Source organism: Anomalospiza imberbis, chromosome 23 (assembly GCF_031753505.1).
Source record: "Anomalospiza imberbis isolate Cuckoo-Finch-1a 21T00152 chromosome 23, ASM3175350v1, whole genome shotgun sequence".
NCBI classification, from domain to species: Eukaryota; Metazoa; Chordata; class Aves; order Passeriformes; family Viduidae; genus Anomalospiza; species Anomalospiza imberbis.
The window spans coordinates 3,242,235-3,264,075 of record NC_089703.1 but is presented as its reverse complement, the minus strand read 5'-3'; the positions used below and the strand labels follow the sequence as shown (position 1 = coordinate 3,264,075).

Below are 21,841 nucleotides of genomic sequence, written 5' to 3'. Positions count from 1 at the left end.
ACTTAGGACTAGAGCAGTCACACTAATTACTGGATAATACAACACAGTGAAGTGATTTTATAATGGACTTTTCAGCAGAGATTCACATAATTTGGATTTCCTGTGTTTCTACCAATTTATGTCAGACTGTTCAGCACACTAGAAAGTGTGAGAGGAACCTTTCATGATTCATTTCACACCTACACAGTGTCTCTGTGTGACCAAAGCAAAAGGACTTTTCTCAGCATAGAAAAGATCCTCTTTTAGTGAAAGCCAAATCAGCTTTGCACAGGCTGCAACAGTTACATTTAACATTTTAATAACTGAGCCAAGATGATGCAAAACATAAATATTTGATTTAAACTTGGCTTGTATTAATTTAACCTTCTTCAACAGATAAATCATGAACTAAATTGATGTGAAGTTCTGGCCAAATTAAAACTAGTCCACTACCCTTTACACAAATAAATGTCTCTAGTTTTTAGTACACTGAAAAAAACCACAAAATAACCCAACTGGTGAAATGTAACTTTAAACTGATGTACTGATTCCAAGGAAACTCAGGTTTCTGGAACTAAAAGCAAATATAAGAAAGCTACAACCCAGCCATACTATTTTTTTAATGTCTGGCCCTCAAAAAACCTGTTTCTATGTGTATTTTGTGCCTCTACAAAGAAATGGAAGTTTTGGATGAACTTCCTTTGCAATTTTCATTAAATTTGCAAAAAAAGCTTTTACTTGCAGTTACATGTGAAAAACCCTGATTATTAAATGTAGTTTCTGCTGACTTGAAGACCAAACAATGCCCCCACCCTGACCTGCCAGTACTAAAATTCAAGCATGAAGCCTGTGATAGCTCCACTGCCCAGGCTTCAAGCAGCAACACCAACTGTTCTTTGCAATCTGATCATCCCATTTAAGAGAGAAATTAGTTAAAATTACAGCTAAGGGTTACCATGTGCAAGTCCATGGATTCCAGCTACAAGGTGCTCTCCACTGGTTGCAGCATGATATCGGATGTATTCCCGCTCTGTCTGATGTCTGTTATCCATGATCTTTCCCAAACCATCTGACAAAGTCCCAGCAAACTGCAAGAGAAGACCTTTTCTGTTATTGGAAGAACAGAATTTTCCTGGAATACTCTCCAAAAACTATCTGGTTCTTGATTATGTGTAGTTGGACACCTCCTGTACCACTATCAACTACTATCAGCATTTGTATCTCCTTTCGAGAAATTAACAAACCTCATCCTATATGCTCCTCTGGAAGGAAAGATCATTTAAAGCTTTGCTGTGTCTTTAACTGGGGCTGGGGAATGGAGCAGGTGCCACAGGAATGCCAAAGACACTCAGGCTGCTGAGGTCCCTGGTGTCCTGCATGACAACAGATCTTCCAGGACAAGGACTTCGCTTGTGAGGACCAGCCCATGTCTCATGGACCATTCCTCTGCAGCCACAGCAGCTACAGTAAAACCCCTCCGTGGCTCAGGTGTGCACCAGAGGACAACTGAGACCTGGTGGGAAACCCTGATATACTGAATATTAAAAAAAGAACCAGACAAACAGTTCATTTATGGGCCCAGTGCCACAATGAAGTTCCCCTTCTTTTTCTGCCATTTCTTCTAAGGCTGTGTTTCTTTTTCACTAATGACACAATGTCCCCGTTTGAAACACTCCTTTTCAGCTTAAAGACAAACCAGTCCAGTGGCTCCAATTATCCAAACAGATTTTAACAACAGGGATGAAAATTAAATCCCATGACCTTTCCTGTGACTTGATCATATGGAGACTAAACAGTGATCATGGACTGAGTTACTTCTGATCTTGTTATGAACTTAATGTAGCTGTTATTTAAAAAAAATAGCCTAGAAATACAAGCTGACCTGAAGCTATCTATGAATCACGTTTAAGCTTAGGGTTTTTTTCTGGAAAAACACTTTGCTTATGTGGATTAGAGTAGTTACCATAAAGATTGAAAGGCTCAACGGGTCTTCAAAATTCAAACCTCATTACAGAATCTCTCAAGACCTGAAAATGCTTTTTCAGCAATATATTTAGGAAGTTACAGTCGTGCATGATTGGACAATCAGACAGAAGGAATAAACTAACTTATTGATGAGAATTGGTATTCTCTCTCTACAGCTTTCCTCCCACCTGCACCCACACTTTCCAGCTCCAATACCCCAGTTCTTCCTGCAAATACAGTTCAGTCTTTCCTCAAATATCCCTTCCTCCATTACACAGAATCTGATACCTAGCTGTCAACAGCAATCCTGTTTGTGTGTACACAGAATTTTAATGTAATGGTGTATTTTTCTTAGTAAGGAGGAAAAAAAAAAGATCCCACGCACATGGTTTAAAAGTCAAACTCCATTAGCTGTAAACCCAAAGTTAAACAGGGGCATTTTTGTTTGTGTTATTTAGAAAATAGCACTGAATTATAGATGTAAGCGAAACAAATTAAGGATTTTAATGTGCCAAACATACCACGAAATGTTTCCATTCTGCCCTGATTCAGGTGACAAAATCTGAACTCAGCACACGTTAGTTACAAAACATGAACTTCATGTTGAATTACTTTTTGAAGCGGCTCCTTCTCCCCCCTCCCCTGGGACTGTTTGTTTCCTGGCCTGATCTAATATAGACTGCAGGCAACCCTTTGTCACCATCTGCACCATTTGCAAACCAAGGGGTTTCCTCAGGGAGCACAGTGAGTGGGTCCCTCCTGACCCAGCTGGGACCAGCCCCTTCCCGCTGTGGTGCAGGGTCTGCCAATTAGAGGTGAAATGCCAGGGAAGATAAAACAAGGGCATGTTCCACAGCCATTGGGAAGGGCTGCTAGGCAATGGGGCAACTCACCCTTTCTGTGTGAGCTTTAGACTCATATTTGAATAAAGATTCAGACTGTGGTGTCAGAGTTACCCTGATTCCTGATCTGAATGACATCTCCATCCATCCTTATCACCCACTACAGGGTGAAATACCTGCTGGGGATCACAATTTGACACTTCTTTTTAACTTTTCTGTGTACCTCAGAAATCCTTACCCTGAAATGGTCTCTGAAGTCTGTTGCAGTTAATAGGATTGTATCTACCTATACAATAAGGAAATTAAAGATTTCTAACATTAAAAACCCACAACAAACAAAAACACCTGCACAACACCTCCTGCTCAGTCTATCTAGGTTATAATCACTGTATTGAGAGCAAGTTCCTCAGTCATTACCTCATGATCAAAAACCTAAGCAAGCATTAGAAATTTAAGGAGTTTAAGTCCAGCTTAAACTTTGAAGGGAGATTTGAACAAGCTGAAGCACAAGAGCAGACTTACCTTTGCCTCCCCCTTTTGTCTTGCTTTTAGATGCCTCCTTTGGGGAGTGCAATATCAGCTGCTGAGGTTGAGGTTTTAAGACTTGTGAAAGAGCAGAGATGGTGCCTTACTGAGCTGTTAACCCGGTCACACAGCAAATAGGCTCCAGATAAACTAAGGTGACACCAAAAGTGCAACCCACCCTTGTCTTCCTTAGCTTTTGTTAATAAGGTGTGACCTGGTAACTTCAAAGCCTACTCAAGACCATGTAAACGTCAACGTAACTAAATACAACAGTCTGTGGAACAAACATGAAACTAATCAAGGGACTTGTAAAAACCAGCTCCCTCTTCTCTACCCTAATTTTCATGAGTTCTTCATATACTTGCTGATGAAAAAAAAAAATTCAGTCACTTGGTCTTTTATCTCTGCATTCTTCCCATTTCAGACATCCTTTGCCTTGAAACAGAACTGCCACACAATATATTAGTTTGAGCTAAGGGAAGTTACCTGCTTCCAGACCAAAAGGCTCCTGATGTTTCTGGATGAAGCCAGTCTGCACAAGGCACACGTAGAAGTGAGTATTTTACTTGTCAACGTGGCCTCTCCAAACAGGAGCCTTCCAGACTACTGCTTAAAAGCTCTGTCATTTCATGTACTTAAAATATTTCAACTTATCATCAGTATGTATTGTTTAATGCTTTGCCTCATCCATTTGGCTGGGACAGAAGGAGAACCCCTCCTAAAAGCCCCAGGCAGCTGAGCATTTGTCCACCTTCATTCACAAGATACCCTCTGCCTCCTCTCACCTTTTTTCATCCCCAAAGCAGATGGTTCTTCCTGCACTTTCCTTTTACAGGGAGACGCTGATCTTTTCTTCCAGATCTCCAGTCTAATGACACTTGGATCCCTGGTTTTCATCCCACACCAGTTCATGTACGATACGAAGCTACTGACTGGTAATGTATGGCAAGCAGAAAACAACCCCCACTGCACTTCAGCCTACCTGCTGTAACATAAACTCATCCTCCCGAGGAGGGTGAAATATGACATTTTCCTCCAAATCCCAGGACATTATGCTACTGTGCACACTTATCTTTGGATGAGCATGCTAACCACTCTCAGCCCTTCACAATCATTGAAGATGTTATTGCATTTCTGCAAGCCCGGGGCATGCTGGGCTCAGCCTCATCCTCTGCAGACTCAAGTAAAGCAATGATTCATCATTTCTTCATTTACATTTACACAGTGTCAACAATCAATACTAACTATTCACCAAGATCTGCAAAAGCAGATGAAATACTATCTGTACAAGAGACTTTTATTCATGTTTGGGGTTACTTGGTCTTTTGTTTTTCTTTTTAAATGCACAATAATTAAGGAAGCTTTACCACAAAAACCTTTTACCACTGACTACATATCCCTTGCTGTTTCAAGCAATAGAAGAAAAACAAAACCACCCATATACAGTGTTTGTGAACCAAAGCTGGTGCCAAACAATTAAGGCTTATGGGGCACAAAAAGAATTCAAAGCAAATGAGAACTCGACTTTGGACTGCTTGTTCCCTCTAAGCCAGATGCATGAAGCACACAGCATGGAAATAAGTTTTAAGTAATCTTTTAAAGTCTTTTTAAGCTCTTGGCACTGCCTGGTTCTCTAAGGACATCCCAGAAGGATAAATACACAATTATGACCTGAGTCCAAACATTCCATTGTAATTCTAGCATCAGAGAATGGTACATCTACAAATATTATTGACTGAGCAAAGCAGAACATTCCAAGACGGAATGCTAAGGGAGAAAGTGATGAAATTAAATACAGATCACTTAAAATTTCTGCACAAGCCTCACAATGAACTGTGTTTAAATCAGAAATCAAAGGGTTTATTTGGTTCTCATCTTTGCTTTGCAGAACTCATTTAGAAAGGAGTCCAATCCTTCGCGGTCACTTGCGTTGAAGCAACGTCATTAAAAATCACCTGTATGCCTACAACTCTACAACCTGCTAAAGGTATTTTAGAGGAAGCCAATTTTTATGCTGATGTCTGTTTTTATGCTGGTATCTGATAAATTACAACAGTTACAAATCAAGCATTTGCCTATGGAGGCAAAAAATCCTCACAATGTACATGTTCCGGGCTAAGGAAACATATATATATACACACACACATATACATGCATATGCTGTTAGGATTTGGCCATCCTCAAATCTTGCTGCTATTCTTTGGAAAGTGCAAAAATCAAAAAGCCCTGCCAGATTCTTGGATATACACAAGGACTGGGCGCAGCGGGACAGATAAAGTTGTCCAGTAAATTCTGCAGCCTAAGTGTCCCTGCTTTTACTGCAATGTCTCAGGATTGATATGTAATCTATTTCTGTGACTTACCATAAAAAGAACTTTAGAGCAGCTTCTTTGCTCATCAGTGCACACATTGTTATAGAGAGGAAGCAGTATATATTTAATTTCACAAGCTGGCCATCAGTAGGCACAGACAACAAACACAGCTTCCTCCCTTCCCCTCACTGTGGTCAATAGTGGGTTATACTGGGATTAAAAAGTTAAATGCCTTTATTTGAAAACATAACAGGTGTTTGTTTGTCAGGTTTCAAAGGCTTACTGGTCTGAAGCTGTTCCCCAAAGTACTTTTTCCATGTCTTTAGTCAATCTCTTAAGAATTACTTGGGGCATTTTAGCAGGCAAGATTGTGAATTCAGTTAAATTTATATGCTCTAGACTTTTACGCTTTCCTTTACACATCAAGACAAACAAAGTCAACTCTTCGATGCAGTCCTAACCAGAAAGGACAGTTCGGGCTGAGCCTCCAAGGCATTTATAACCCAGCCAAGCTGAGCACAGAGAAACGAGTCCTGGCACTCTGAAAGGCACCAACACACTCTTAATTTAGAAAATACTAAATCAGCAAAAAGCGATAATCAGCTTCTCATTTTCAGAGCAACATAAACTTTGACCCCCTCCAAATTACTGACAACCATGAGGAGCCGACGGCCTTTCCTACTGAACAAACACGTTCCTTGAGATTCCCTGCAGCATTCCCCACCCCTGTTTATGTCATCTGCCCGAAGTGAAGGAGCTTTAATTAGCTCACATCCCATCGTTAAGGGAGCTTCCTAATGCATGCTGACAAGGGCTGCTGGCGGCCGCGGGGCCCCTGCCGGGCCGGCTGTGAGGAGCCTGATTAGCCCGCTCTGCCGGGGAGCCCCGCTGCTCCCGGCCCGCCGTGCCCCGGGAGCTGGGTCGCTTCCCTGCCGGACCTCCTGGGAAGCCGCACCAGCAGGTGCCCGCTGGCAATAGTTTTGTGTTACAGGCCTGAATGAGTGATCCCTGCAGGAACCGCCGGCTGTTTTCACAGACACAGAAGGCAGTCAAAAGTCCACAGCATGAACTTGGAATGACCCCAATTGCGGAGTCACTGGCGGGTTCATCTGGAGGACAACTGTGCTTTATTAAACAACTAATACTCTTAACAGATAATTCCCATCCCCCCTGGCCTTAACTCTTACCAAACCTGAAGGTCTTCATGTTTGTTTATTTTTTGGGAATGGAATTATTTGCCCTTCTTCGCCTCCTTCCTTAAACCCCTCAATATATTGATAAACAGAGAAAAAGCCTCAAGAGCTCCAGTACCTTGAGTTTACAGGTAACAGCTAAGACAGACCACATTAGGTTTGGTTTTAACATCATCTTTTACCAGCGCTCTTGATTTCCATTTCCAAAAGCATTTCCATCTGCACTAACTGCAGCACTTAGGCTCTTTCCAGACAACTTCTTTTTCTGCCATGAGCACCTGTGACCACACTTGGGACCTGAAAGAACCTCCTGTTTAAAAACTAACATGCTTTTCACGTTCTGCTAGCTATTTTGAAGGAAAGCTCATGCAAGCACATAACTTGGACCTGCCATCGTGTGTGTAAATAGTGAACAACTCTGAGCTGTTTGGATCTCCTGGTACAGCTTGGCATTCTCCCCTGGACATAGAAACACTATTTTCATTCCTCACAGATAAACCTGAAGTTCCTTAGCTGTGTAAGTCTGTACTTTTTAATATTCTACTCAACTCTGTAACTTTAAATACACAGTAGGGAGGTGTAGTCAGCCATTTATCAAGACTGAAATGATGAATTTCAAACCCACACCCCATTTTTTCTCCTTCAGATGCTAATGGTGATATATGGGATAGATGTGCCTGTCTGCCTGACATGTAACCACTCAAAAACTGCAGGTTAAAACTAAATTTCATTTCATCTATGATAAATTCTTATTTCCAGTGTCACAGTTTATGACTTGGCAACTCTTTGCATACCTCATTTTAAATTCTCCTTTGCTCACTGACTTCTCCAATGAGTCAGCAAAACAGGAACGGTGCATTTTATTTTACAGGAAAATCAGCTGGCAAACCCCTTCGAAATGAAGCTCTAGAGATGGTGTAAAACCTAAAGCTCTCTAATCTCTCTTTTCTTCAATTGTCAAATGGTCACCTGTACATTCCTCTATCCAGCTCTGCATCTCCATGTACGCAGTTACTGCATTGTTACAGTCCACATTAAACCAGTTCTTCCCTGAGAATATATCACCATTTCTGTTGAATTTACCCATATCCACTTCTCCACATAAAAATACACTGGAGTAAAGTGTGTTCACTTTGTGCAAGAAGCTTTGTAAAAGAAAGGCTGAATTTAAACCAAATTGAGAAGAGAACTTTTAACCTAGATGCTGGCCACACACGTTTTATTCCATGGTACAAATGAAAACCAGGAAGAAATACTTCAAACTTCTCAAAGGTCATCCTTTATCCCAAAACCTCTTTCAAAGATACTAGTTACAGATACCAGATGCTGTGCACATTAAAACTGACACTTTCCATGGCTTCTGATTGCCACTAATTGGTCATAAAACCTGCTGCCTTTTCAAACTGGCAGGAAATGGGGAAATGGCCTCATCTGTAATATCCCTCATGTACTCAGCATTTCTGCCTGGGAATTTCAATTGCTTTCTAGCTCATAATCTACACATTTTGATACAGATTCTCACTGCTCATGTGAACCTGCATGAGCTGCTAATCTGTGGATGAAATGCAAGTTAAACTGAAGATGATCTGCAGTGCCACCTGGACAGGCTGCACAAGTCTCTATGCTACACTGGGAAAGATAAAGATTACACTGAAGAAAATACAAAAAAAGCTATATTTGACCCAAACTGTATAAATCACAGCTGGAATAGAAAAAATTATGGTAAATGCTGCTAAATCCAACCATTTCAATACCTCAGCTACCCTTTGTAAGGGATGACTGCCAGCTTTCCTGAAGGAAAACACGAATTCTAATCCATAAGGTTTCTCAGGAAAATGACATGTTTTCTGGCCTTCCTCACATTTATCCAGGGAGACTGACACTAACCACACACATTCTGCTCTTAGGAGTTAAGGAAAAGAGTGAGGAATCAAACAAACACCATGAAAATACAGAGCGGCAGGACACTCAGCAAACTGAGAACCCAAATACCACCATGACCTTTCTACAGCATCACTTGATAATTCTGTTTAAGACTCTTCTGAGGAAATCACCGCCATGTATTTCTTTCTCAGGCTTCATATACAAAGGCTTTTGTTAGAAGTTCCCTGACACCAAAATATAATTTTATTTTCAGCTACTTCCTTGGCATTTTGATGTTGCTAGAGCTTAACTGCAGTTAGTCCCAAGATGGGAGAATGGTAGTTGTTCTTGCTTCTGAACGGTATCAAAGAGGAGTGATTGGTTAAGTGAACTAAGAAACTTTAAACAAAAGGGAATCATCAGCTTTGATTGCTTTAGAAACCTTTCTGGTTTTGGGTAGAGCCTGCTCAAACTGTACCTCCCTTCTGTGCTCTGCTACAGCCACTTCTCATTGTATTTACTGCCAACTTTGTTAAGGTTAACATTCATGCAAGTCAAACACTTGTTCAAGATTTGTTTTTAAATAATCCCTTTATTACTTCCTCTTTATTTGCCATTCAGTTATCTTTATCTTCCTGCCACTGCCAACCACTGGAGATTCTGCTTTGATTTATCTTACAAGGAGGGTTAAAACTTCCATTTCCCTTTGTGTTGCTTTCATGCTCCTGTTCCACAAACGCCTCCAGGCCAAACACTCACTTGGAGCATCCTTACTAGTCTTAAAGTTTTCTTACCTGGTTCTAACACCTCACCTCTTTTCCTATCTCTGTTAAGCACCTCTGCCATCAGTCTGAACTCAGACGAAGTCAATAGATGGAATGAAAGTCCAGGGCAGAAAGGTTCATCAGCCATAAAAGAAAACAGGCACTCCAATGCAATTTGCTGCAAGTCCGCTCTGGGGAAGTTTTGGCATCTCAGGTGCCTGCTTCTGGAAGGAAGCCTGTCTCCCAGAACCCTGTGTGCTTCACAAAAACCTAACGGGGAAATGCAGCTGTGACTGATGGCTTACTTTTCCTTATGAAGCCTAATTAAAATGGAAGCTTCAAAGTCCAACATGAAAATTAAGCTCTTTCATGAAGTTCATTAAATTCTTTTTCTCAAGAGGAAGGGAGGTACACATCAATTTTTTACATCCTATATCCTACAACCTAACAGAGTCATAACAGCTACACTACCATGTGCTCCTAATTCCTAAAAGATAAGAGAATTTATGGTAGAGGTAGGAAGAAATCAGACACATTAAATACAGTATTGACAAGTTGTGAATCTTTTCAATCCTTTACCACCAAGAATTTCACTATGTCAGCATAACACCTATTTTCCAGTAATAGATACAACCACATTACTTTTCCATTTGGAGAACACAAGCTACAGAAAGAACAGTTTTGTTCAGCTGCTAATTCAGTGTTCAATATCCATTTCTAATTGAAACACAGCTGAAACAGGGGAAATTTAGGATTTAGTTCTATCATGCCTGACGGGGGAAATAAAAAAAGTGTGGATGCCAAGAATGTGAGACATTTCTACGCATATGGCAACTATAGAAGGCTCCATTCACAGGGAATGTAATTCCCTCTGGTGTCTATATTTAGGATCAAAGAACTTTTTAAAATACAGAACTTGGAATCTCCAAGGGATAAAAACTACAAAACTGTCTGTAGTGAACTTTATTTAACCTAAGGTTTTGTGCCAATTTAAATACACTGCAGCTCTCCACTTGAAAGAAGGCATTACCCACTGCATGCTCTGAAATGCATGGAAAAGCCATTACAGGGATAATCAGCACAACTATAAAACAGAAAAGCAATAAAATGACAAAACCAGATACAACTCCAATAGCTTACTTCTCGATTCAGTTGAGCAGTGTTACTTTAAAATCCATGATTATAGCATTACTCTTTGTTTAACTATCTACTCACACCTCAAGAGCTAACTCATCTTAAAATCTAGGATAGATTTTTATTTTAGACACTTCATAAGTCAGGTAGTCAAACAACCAAAATGGAGATTTTTCCCAGCCCTCAGTGCCTGTGCAGGACACAGGCTCCTCTAGTTTTGGCTGCTTTAGTTACCAGATCCACAGAATTAGCTGCAAAGACGAGACCCCTCTGTGGCACAGCTGAATCAAGTGAAAATTTATGCAGTGAAAATATCCTTAAAAATACCTTCCTGGAGCACCAACAGCAAGATGAAAATGACCTACTGTTTCAGTTTTTTTTCTCTTGACTAAATCAAATTGTTTTTTCTGTCCACATAATTTTCTTTACCAATACTTTACATATCCTAGACACACTCATAAGGCACAAAGAAGGTAGAACAGAAAGTAAAAGGCACATTTCTGTGTTGTACCATGAACACAACATATCCCAAACTGAACTTGAAATGCCCATGTTTTTATCCTATGGACATTCCTGGCTTCGTTTTGAGCGGATTTAAATGCCTGAAAACAGTGCAACAAGAATTCAATGTAACTATTTGAGCCTTTTTTACCATTGTCTTCTATGCAGCAGAATTAAGATTCAACCTTTGGAAAGAGGATTCATCAAGGAGCTCCACAATGTACTACAAAGCCTTTTTAAATTACGGATTTCTCTCCTTGTTCCAAAAGGACAAATACATAAGCCATATAAAAAGCTTCGAAAAGGGAACTGTGTGAGACTTGCATTACAGAGACATTTCTGATGTATCAAGGAGAAAGAAAAAAATACCTGGGAAGACAAATAAATAGTACATGGGGTGATTTTCAAAGGTATAAATGGGAAGCAGGCACTCAGCTCCTGTTGAATTTTGAAAGGAGTTCAGCACCCAACTGCCCTTCTGCCTTTGAAAATCTTCCTTCACAAACCCCTTGGTTACAAATGACTCCAAAGTTCAAAGAATGACCTTGCCCTTGTGGGAAACAGAGGAAGGCTCGTGCCTTTTAAAGGAAGATTTATGAGACTGTTGCTGCAGATGTGACTGCAATGAGGAAACACCACTTTATAGAAAGGAAACTCTAAAGAAACATACTCGATTGGGTGGAGTGGATGGGTCACCAGAGACTGCAGCCATGAGGACAAAGCATGGACAGAAGTACTCATTTGCAGACAGATGCAGCTGCCTTCCAGAAGCTCAGCAAGTCTTCTACCAGACTGCTTGTATTTGCAGCGCTGAGAATTTACAGCACCACCTACTAGGAGATTAAGGCAGGAATATCAACATAGTATTTTGTTTGAGTTTCTTGAAATTGTGCAAAATAGGCTAATGCTGCAAACAAGATAATTATGACAGAGAATGTGCATGTCATCTTTCCTGATGGCTCAGCTCTCTGGGTCAGATCCAGCTCTGCACTTGGTGATGGACTAGGTTTGATAATGCAAGTCTTGACCTCTCTGTAATTATGCAGACTCTGCATTTCACATCTTCTGAATTACCTTTTTTCACTAAAGGGGAAAAGCAGATTTCCTTGCACACAAAAAAGTGGGAAAGGTTGTTAAAAGGTGAAGCATGACAATACACACAAAGTTACCTGTTAGGAAAATGATAAAAATAGAAAGTAAAGAACTTCCACAAAACCAAACTTCCCAACATGTCCTTGTGTCAAAAAAGCATTACTGCAGTTGTACCCATGAAGGGACTCATGCTGACACACCATGTATATAACAAAACTTTTCAAGAACACATGATTGCTAAGTATCAAGTAAAGCATCAACCATGATCCAAACTACTTTCTGTTTCTGACTCCTGCCTCAGATCATCCCTCTCCTGGGCACTAAATGCAGTCATTTTCACTGATATAATGGAATTCTCTCAGCTGTTATCAGGAAGGACAAAAGAATGTTCACCATGCAGAGACTTTGGAATTAAACTACAGATAAATACAAAGCAATCTGGAAATTCTTTAGTTTGTTGGCACAAAACCCCCCAAAACTCAGTTGTCAGCGTAATAATTGCTATTCACATCAGCTCAATCACTTCTCAAAAATAACAGCTAACAACTCCTGTTATACTAAATAATCCCTTAAATACTCCACCTTTCTCTAGTGGTCTCTCTCCCTCTCTATCTAGATTATATATATAATTTAACACAGCTTTGTTAATTTGCATGTAGGAGCAAACTATTTCTCACTTTGCTTAGCTGTTGATTTAACTTGCAAGTATCTGTACAGCAATAATAGGGCTTTGAGTGGTTCACTGACTCCTGTTTCTGGCATCTTTGGGATGTATAGAAAGCATTTAAGAAAAATAAAATCTACACTTCAAATGCCATTTTTACAAAACAAAGATAAAGCAATTTAAGCATGGTCAGTAGTTCTATTTGACTTCTTGCCTGTTTTTTGCTTATTGTTATAGCAACCTTTACTATCACAATTTTTACCTTTGCAGCAGAGTTTGATACTCCATGAGTGACATTTCTGATGAGACCACCCACATTGCCATACTTTATAAGTCCAGTAACACCTTCTGAAACATCATTCAGTAGACCCATAGGGTTGCCCAGGAAATCCACAGAACCCAGAATACTTGCTGCCTGACTCAGCAGCTCCTGTAAAATCAAGAGGAAGAACAAAGTATTTCTTATGGATCACATTTACACCAGCAAAGTTGAGGGGAAATAAACCCGTCCCACCCACAACAGAAGCTTATGCCAACCCAGGTAGTTTTACAAGAGAAATCAACACACAAATATCAGTAAAATTAACACCAACTTAATCTTAAAATGCAGTGTATTCTTAGATTTCTTCTGGGATACTACTTCTCCATATACCAAAGAAGCAATACAGCATTAACACTTAATAGTCAGGAAAGAGTTCCCACGTCCTCAGTGGAGAACTCCTCAACCAAGAGAGGTTCAACCTTTGCCACATCATCATCTCAATCACACTGACCTCCTGGAAGTGTTTCAGAATGTCATTAATGATGAACTCCTGAGTTTCATATGGATGGACCCGAGTGAAAGGATCCAGATTAATCACAGCATCTTCAAATCGGATCAGAGGGAACCCCAGTGTGCTTTTCAATGCCTGAGTAAATAAAAGATATTGCCATTGTAATTCTTCTCTCTGCTTCTCATTCACAGCATCCTTTAAATGGGTAACAAACCAAAATTCTCTGAAGCTGCTGGAGTTCTCTACCACTGCAGTGTGGACACAGATATAGAGTGCAGTCACCCACAAACTTTTTAATTCTAAGCACTGATAGCTTCTTAGCACTGCATTTCTTCAGTAACTCAAGAGCCACTGAGTTCCCAATGCAATCTGTTTCTCACACTTGATAGGAATATTTCAAACCAAAATGTGTCTAAGATTCTATACACAACTTTGCTATATTGTTCTAATGTTCAATTAAACTTCAACCCTATATGAATTTCCTTGACAAAACTGGCTATTTTCCACCCTGCTGAACTTCTGTGATGGGATTAAGTGTCAGGATGAGCTGGAATAACATACATAATTTCCTGCAAGCCTGAGGCTCATTTCTTAACATTATGTGGTCTAAAGAAATTCTTTAAACTAGCATATCCCATTATTTTTCAAGGAAGAAAATTAAGATTGTAATTAGCTCATAGGCTATCTGTACTTTGTACAATTTATAGATAAAAATCCACAATTAAGGTGGACATGCTATATATCTAAAGTGAGACACACGTGAATAAAATAATTTGGAAAAAAATTATAAGAAAACTAATTTTTTAAGACAGAAAGAGGACCCTTCTTCTTCAGGTCTTGATAATGGCATCTGCACACTCACCACCATCAGACACTCTGAAGAAGGCAAGATGTTCAAGCTGATGTTTTATCTTTACACATTAATCACCAAAGCTGCCTGGCATAAGGAACATGAGTTTTTGTGCCATCTGCAGGCAATTAAGGCAAGTTACAGGTCTGAGTTAGGTTTGCGAGTAAGAAAAGAGCTATTTATTTTTTCAGTAAATGGATGACCAACCAGAGTAGTCCTCATTATTCACTTGGGTAGGAAGTAATTTCCTGTTTAACTATCAGATATTATATAAGACAACTTTGTTAATACTGGTACCTAATAAAAATAATCTGTCTACACCAAATTACCAGACAGCCATGTCCAAGCCAGAAACATTAGAGGTAGTTAGAAAAACTTCCACAAAGGCTCTACTGTGATTATTCTCTCCCTCCTATCCTGAACTCTCCTGGGCTACAGAACTGAATTGAACTCTTTCTGTGAAAGTCAATATACAGAATATGCAGGGACTGTTAACATTATGGGGGGAAATCTACATGCCAAGTTTTCTCTTGGGAACACTGCCAAGATGGATCTACGTGCAATCCTATACCAAGGGTGGTAGGAAATCCAAACAGAACAGTGCACAGTGCTGGGTTCTTAAAGGCATTCACCTCTAGTTCTGCTTCCTCAGACTGCATTTCAACCAATGGAATTACAAGGGTATTCATGTTGAAGCTGAAGTGCAACTACATATTCAGGACACCGCTGCTATTATTTAGCAATAAGGAATATCACAGCTAAGGAATATTATAACTAGGAATATCACAGCCAAGGAATACCCCAACTAGCTGCTGAACTGTCCTTGGCTCAAGGATTCAGTAAAAAGAATACAACAACCTAGGACTGGTGATCTTCTGGATCATCTTGGTAAGACTCCATGACAGACATTCATTACACAACACTAAACTTCTTTAGAAGCTTGCTCATCATGATGTCCTTAATATCAAGGACAAAAAGCCCAGTTGGTGTCTCAGTTTTGGTTTTTTGAAAAGGCTCAGTTCCTCCACAGTGGGGAGAGTTTTTATGGTTTAGGTGGCTGGTTTTGTTTCAACTCTCCCACCTTGGAAGTAGTTGTATTAACTCAGACAGAACTGAAGTACTTCTGACTGAAATGTTAAATTAATCATTTTTGAAGTGGCAATTGACTGCTGCCACTTGATTGTGTCCAGCAAGGTCCTAACACACGATTTGGGAACACTGGATGAGATTATGTTCTGGCCATAATCTGGAATCTCTGGTTCACTTCCCAACTGTGCCAAATTTATGACCATATGAAAAAGACCAGACTTCATACCTATTTTAAGTTCATACTCAATCTCAGTTCACTTTCATTTTCAACTATACTGCACAGTCCTCATGCACATTCTTCAATTCCAATGAAACAACATTTTTTGGATGAAAACACTCAGAGTTGTCTTATATTTATATAAGAAGTTGAATAACTTCTTATTTTAAGACAGTAATTCCCTTTAAGCTCTTTACACTTCCCTTATTGTAACTAAGGTCCTTTGTGAAGCAGTGAGTCATTAGGTCCAGTTGGCTGTGTTTCAACTGAAATTACAAAAGTGAAGTACTATTACAGAAGAGACTGGAAATTATGTAAATTAAATGTCAGAAGTTGCTGGAACTTCTATTATTTTTAACTTGGATAATGCAAGAGTAAATGGAAACTGAGAGTGTCAAGTTAAAGCATCTGTTCCTTTTTCCTCTTCTTTACTGGAAGCCCACTCTGGGAATGCATTGGTGTACCTTGAGATCCAAAGGGAGCTTGTTGGAAGTGAAGACACTCAACTTGATTTGAGGCACACTGATTTTCAGATTTTCAAAGTAGTATCGTTTTTGTGCTCCGCCTTGTTCAACAACCTTCTCATGGAGGTTTTCATCATACTTTTCAACCTCTGCATCCAGACAAAACACAGGAATCAGAACCAATTAAAGATAAATAAATGTGGGGTTAGGAATGCACGCTCTGTTAAGAGTTAACAATCCTCTGCACAAATAAAAAGGACGTGTGACTGCTGGTGGAGCCAGCAAAATTACTCATGCCTTGTGACACAAAGTTGACCTCTGAGGCTCCAGAATTTTTGTCAGATCTCTCTGTATCTCTAAAACCTGTTATTTGAGCTTTTAATCTCACTTCTAATTTCTCTTTATCAGCACACAGAAACAAGGAAATAACGCATGATTATGCAATGTTCCTACTGTGCAGTCATGGTCTTACAGTCTGTTTTCCTCTCTCTACTCTCTCTGTAATTCCTTACATTTAAATAGGAATATAATGTACAAAGCAAGCATTCAAATATTCACTACACAATGGCCAACATGCCTACACAGAAGACATCCAATAAATCAATTTACATGGAGAGTGACTCAGATTTGGTTGACATTAACAGGCTCATGTTATTTTTAAGAGCACCTGGGTGGTGTGAGGAAGCAGGGCAAAGATGAAAGATGACCAAGTCTTATGAACTCTGACTTATGAACAATAAAACATGCTAACTAAAAATGAGAAAATTATTTTTGTCTGAATCTAGGATGGCATCAGCAAATAAACTACAAATAATGTACAGTAGGGTAAAAAAAAGAGCAAAAGGAACAGGGTAAACAAGAACAAATGGGAGATTAATTAAAAGGCTAAGACCAAAACTCAAAATTTATACTTCTTCCTCATCACTAGAGATTTAAGTTTGAAAGTCCTCTGTGAAATGCAACACTGTTATTTTTCCAGAGACAATTCAGAGGATACTGTGGATTAGCACAACAGAACTCTGGAGCATCATTTGTAGGCTTGGCCCCATTTGGAATCATGCCAAAAATAGTTCTTTTCCTGTGACAATTATTATGTAACAGTACACAGGCTACTGCATAATAGAAGTGACTTTTTCAACTGCCACTCCAAAACAAACATTTCAGAAAGTTTCCAAAGCACAGATAAACACTAAAATAGGAGGATTACAATAGCACCTATGAGATCAGAAGATTGAAAAGGTCTGTCTTGCCTCAGTGAATGAAGGAAAACTTACATTACAATTAAAACCAGAGGTATGGATGCCACAACAAAGGTCAGACAAAATTTTCTTGCAGTGAAGCAAAAGGAACTGCCCAAGGAACAAATTAACACACATCCCACTTCTAGCCCAGGGTTAAATAAACAAACTAAACAAATCACTAAACAAAGTGGCTTGCTAAATTAATAACACAATTTCTTTTATCCCAGCTCAGATGAATCCAGATACAGGAACTGAAACTGAATACTGAACTCCTTCCAGAGACAGGCTGTACTTGGGCCATCACCTGAGGTCTGCAACAGGCACAACACCCATGAAGAGCTTCACAGGGGCCACTGAGGCATTGCCAGCTCTGTTCAAGAGTGGGAGGTTCCACACAGCCAAGAGTGTGCTGGTGTTTCCTACTTACTTCATACACAAAGATCATAGTAGTTCTGTACATTGTAAAACTGGGCTGTGCAATTTTATACCACACCTGATTCCGACTGGCCGTAGCCAAAGAAACTCAATAGCTTCAGAAGCAGTTTCTCCTCAATTTGAACTGTGAACTTTCGGGCAGTGATCATCAGATGCTACAGAGATAAACAAGTCTCAGTTTACAGCATTAACACCAGATATATAATCCATGTAAGCTATTAAAAAGGACAACGTGCTCTATTTCAATGGAATATTTTCACTTTCATGGATTTGTAGCAAGACTCCCACCTTCAAAATGTCTTTGGTAGCTTTCTTCACTTCAAGTTATCTACAACTAGTGATGATTATTTCAATTTTCTGGAAGGCGTTGTGCTTAATTACCTAATCCTAACACTTCAAAATCTTAGCTGCATTTCCAACACTAAAATCAGCTGCCTTTCAGAACAGAGTCAAAATACATGCGTGAAGATTCCAAGTGAGAAAGTAAGTTTTTACAACCAACTCAGTTTTGCCATCACAGTACATACCACAGTTGGTGGATAAATTTACAACAATTTACAACCAACATTCCCAAATGACTGCAGTGCACAGAATCGGGTTTATGAAGCAAGAGAACAGCTTATCACAGAGAATTTATAACCTTGTATTCAACTCCTGAAGAGCAAAACATAGATATTCTAGTTCACTGTGCTACAGTTCTCAGGAGAGAGTAACTGCCTCGAAAAGTAAGGTCACAGACATGGACAGACAGGGGTCTGGACTGATTTGTCACATTTTTAAACATACTTATTACCCTGTTCATCACTGTACTACAGCTTTAAACACTGTGAACATGAGAAGGTGGACACTGTGTCCTGTAAGCTTCAGAATTGATTCAACAAAGTGTATTTCACCAACCACTGAATTCAGATTACAAGTAAAAATTAAGAACAGGAAAAGTCATTTAAGCACAGTAATACCTATGTTACACAAACAAAACATTGTGGTTTACCTTGTATATATCAGTCAGTGCATTTTTACTGGGAAATTTCATGGCATTGACTTGCACAGCAGGGGCAGGGTCCAGGGGCCCATTCTCACTCATACTGGGTGTCAGAAAGAGCATAAAAGGCTGTGTGGTGCCAATAAGTTGGTTGTCCACCTACACAATGGACAGAAAATGGAATTGAAACTCCAGTGATATTCAGGAATTAAAATCTCAGTCAGTGCTCTAAACATTTTTCAAACCTATTATGACTCAAAAAACCTGAAGAAGACCCATTAATAAATGAATTTATTTCAAACCAGTAAATACCTGTATATCATGGACACTGAGCTCTAGCACCTGACCAGTCGAGAGCTGAGTGTAGTGGACATTAATGCTGGTGAGGCTTGCAAAAACAAGCTCTTCAGGGACTTTGTTGACCAAAGACAATCCTATTCCACCTTCCAGTTTCACAAGCACCTGAAAAAAGAAGGGGAAAAAACCCACCACTAACAAACCAGCACTGAAAAAACCCATGATATCAAATACACATTTCTGCAAAGAAATTACTTTTTTAGGATCATCTCCAGAGAGACAGAGCAGCTCTTTTACAATTAGTCTTAGACTCAAGAGGGTTAAGACATATTAACCCAAATTCTAAGAACGAGAAGCTACAGCAGGAAAATCTAAAGTTCATAACACAAGGTCATGATTAGGAGAGGTTACTGACTGTCACCCCCCTCCTGAAATCTAGAAAGGAATATTAAAATAAAAAAGACAAGTACTAGTTGTCGTATCTTACTTCTAATTCCTGCTCTGTATCTGGATTTTTGAACTTGCGCAGATCTTGTTCCGTAACTGGAAGTTGTTCTCCTTCACTGAATGAACGATCATTTCTACGTTGGTTACAATCAGTTATCTGAAAAAAAAATTACTACAATGATCCCTTTCATATATATAAATAACAGCTACACTGTCCTACCTTAGCAAATTATCTTTTTAAAAAATTAAGGACAAGAAAACTTTAGTACTAACCTCTTCTGGTTTATGATATTCCCAATCCCCTTCATGTCATTATCAAGGCAGTTTTCATAAGGATTTAATGATGTAATACAGAAAAAAGAGTATTTCCAAGCAAAGAATGTAACTAGATTCTAGTTAATGAAGGACTGTCACCTGCAGAACTCTAGTTGGCCCATCTGGGATGACTCTCACAGCCAGTACTCCTGAGCCAGGCCTCATTTTTTGGTTTGTGAACTGCTGTTCAGGTGGAACTGGCCCCAAAAGTTCAAGTGAGTTATCAGGACCTAGAACAACTTCAGCTCCATCATGAAGACCCTGTATTCCTCCCTTTGCCTGGAAAAAGAAAAAAAAAAAAGGTAAGGAAATAAAATTAAGTAATTAAGCAATAGGTAAACAGATAACTATTTCCATATATTAATTTTAAACGGTATTTTACTTTCCCCTCTTTATTCTTCAGAACTAAAAGAAGAGCAGTCCAGCAGCATTTTACTTGATATTACTGAAGTTTCTACTAACTCATGTTTAATTAGTTGGCAGATAAAAGGAGCAGCCAAGATCAATAATTAAGTAATTAATAATTAGTTGGGTAACCGATAATTAAGTGGGAATTAAGTATTCCCACTGCACGTTTAAAACTGGAGCTATCACATCATCAAGGGACATTGGAAAGTCCTTCCTGAAAAGTCTTCCAAAATGACAGGAAGCTTTTTAAAAGATGAACTCTGGACCTGTACATGAGAATGTAAATCCTTACTGAGTCAATCCTTACTTATTGCTGTCTAAAGACAGCAATACAGAGCTTTTTTGGTTGCTTCAAGTAGTAACTTACTACATTGTAGTAAAACAATCAATGCAATATCATGGTACTAACTAAAATACTTTACTAATTTCTAATTAATAGTGCAGGATCTTTAATTATTTGACATTAATAAGAACATTCAAATATAAACTTAAAACATAAGGGGCTTGCACAAGTTTGTTCTGCTCCATATTCTGAACTTGTCTCAAAGCTTTTAGTTCACTTCAATACTAAGCCCAAATGACTCTGTCACCTACACCAGCAACAAACAAAACAGGTTCAACATATAATCAGTACTGACTTGGACAACAAGCCCATGGATACCACAGGTCAGCTTCCCATCCTGAAAGCTCCACGTCTGCGTCGTGCTGCGCCGCCGATCCGGCCTTCTCAGCATCAGGGGCTCGTACCTGCAGGGGAAGCCTCAGTGCTCAGAGGATGCTCCTCGGAACTTTGACTCTGCACTTGTGTTAATGCTCAACATTTATTTTGCCCCAGCTCATATTTCTAATCTTTCTTCTGTGGTACTCTGTCAACAGTCACCTGCTGAAAAGGCATCAGCCATGCTTTTACAAGTATTTCCAAGTCACACAGGTGATCGTGAGATTTTCTAATAAAACTAGACAAAATCCAGCTCTTTAACATTCCTTCAGAACAATGTCTTTCCATATTCAGAGAATATCAGATTAAGTATGCTTTCAAAGACACGGTTAGAAACCCCCATCAGTTTCCTGAGGCACTGTATTTCCATACCTGTTATTTGTGACAGCTGCTAGGCCTGCGATATCTAAAATCATACTGGAGTCCTCGGAGCGAGGAGAAGGTTTGTGGGGGTTATGAGGAACTGAAGAACCTTCATGGCAAAGCATTCCTGAGTCTGTCATCCTCCAGAGCTGGGATCGCTTTCCCGGCTCCTGTTACAGAAAAATTCAACATTTAAATACAGTACAGAGCAAACAGTTTTGTTCTGTTTTGCTATCAGAGGCTTTGAATTTGAATAACTCCTGGAATGACTTGCATATATTTAACTTCAGAGCCCTGAATTAGAATTAGGAACTAGATTGGATAAAGGCTTCTGACTGAACTCTGATATTCAATGAATACACAAGAGCAGCTAGATGAAGAGCTGCATTTAAAAACTGTTTGTTAATC

General features: G+C 39.4%; 1 protein-coding gene across 6 annotated transcripts in view; it reads right to left on the bottom strand.

Moving 5' to 3' along the window:
- Positions 1–21,841, bottom strand: part of VPS13D (vacuolar protein sorting 13 homolog D) — a 95,805-nt gene that overhangs the window by 23,416 nt on the left and 50,548 nt on the right. For all 6 annotated transcript variants that reach the window (XM_068171599.1, XM_068171596.1, XM_068171601.1 and 3 more), the window contains 11 exons: positions 21,443–21,603; positions 20,991–21,099; positions 20,044–20,223; positions 19,670–19,786; positions 19,198–19,347; positions 18,895–19,044; positions 17,962–18,058; positions 16,228–16,376; positions 13,608–13,742; positions 13,097–13,264; positions 935–1,067 (listed from right to left, as the gene is read on the bottom strand). In XM_068171599.1, the coding sequence (XP_068027700.1) occupies positions 935–1,067; positions 13,097–13,264; positions 13,608–13,742; positions 16,228–16,376; positions 17,962–18,058; positions 18,895–19,044; positions 19,198–19,347; positions 19,670–19,786; positions 20,044–20,223; positions 20,991–21,099; positions 21,443–21,603 (1,549 nt within the window). The remainder of the gene's footprint in view (positions 1–934; positions 1,068–13,096; positions 13,265–13,607; positions 13,743–16,227; positions 16,377–17,961; positions 18,059–18,894; positions 19,045–19,197; positions 19,348–19,669; positions 19,787–20,043; positions 20,224–20,990; positions 21,100–21,442; positions 21,604–21,841) is intronic.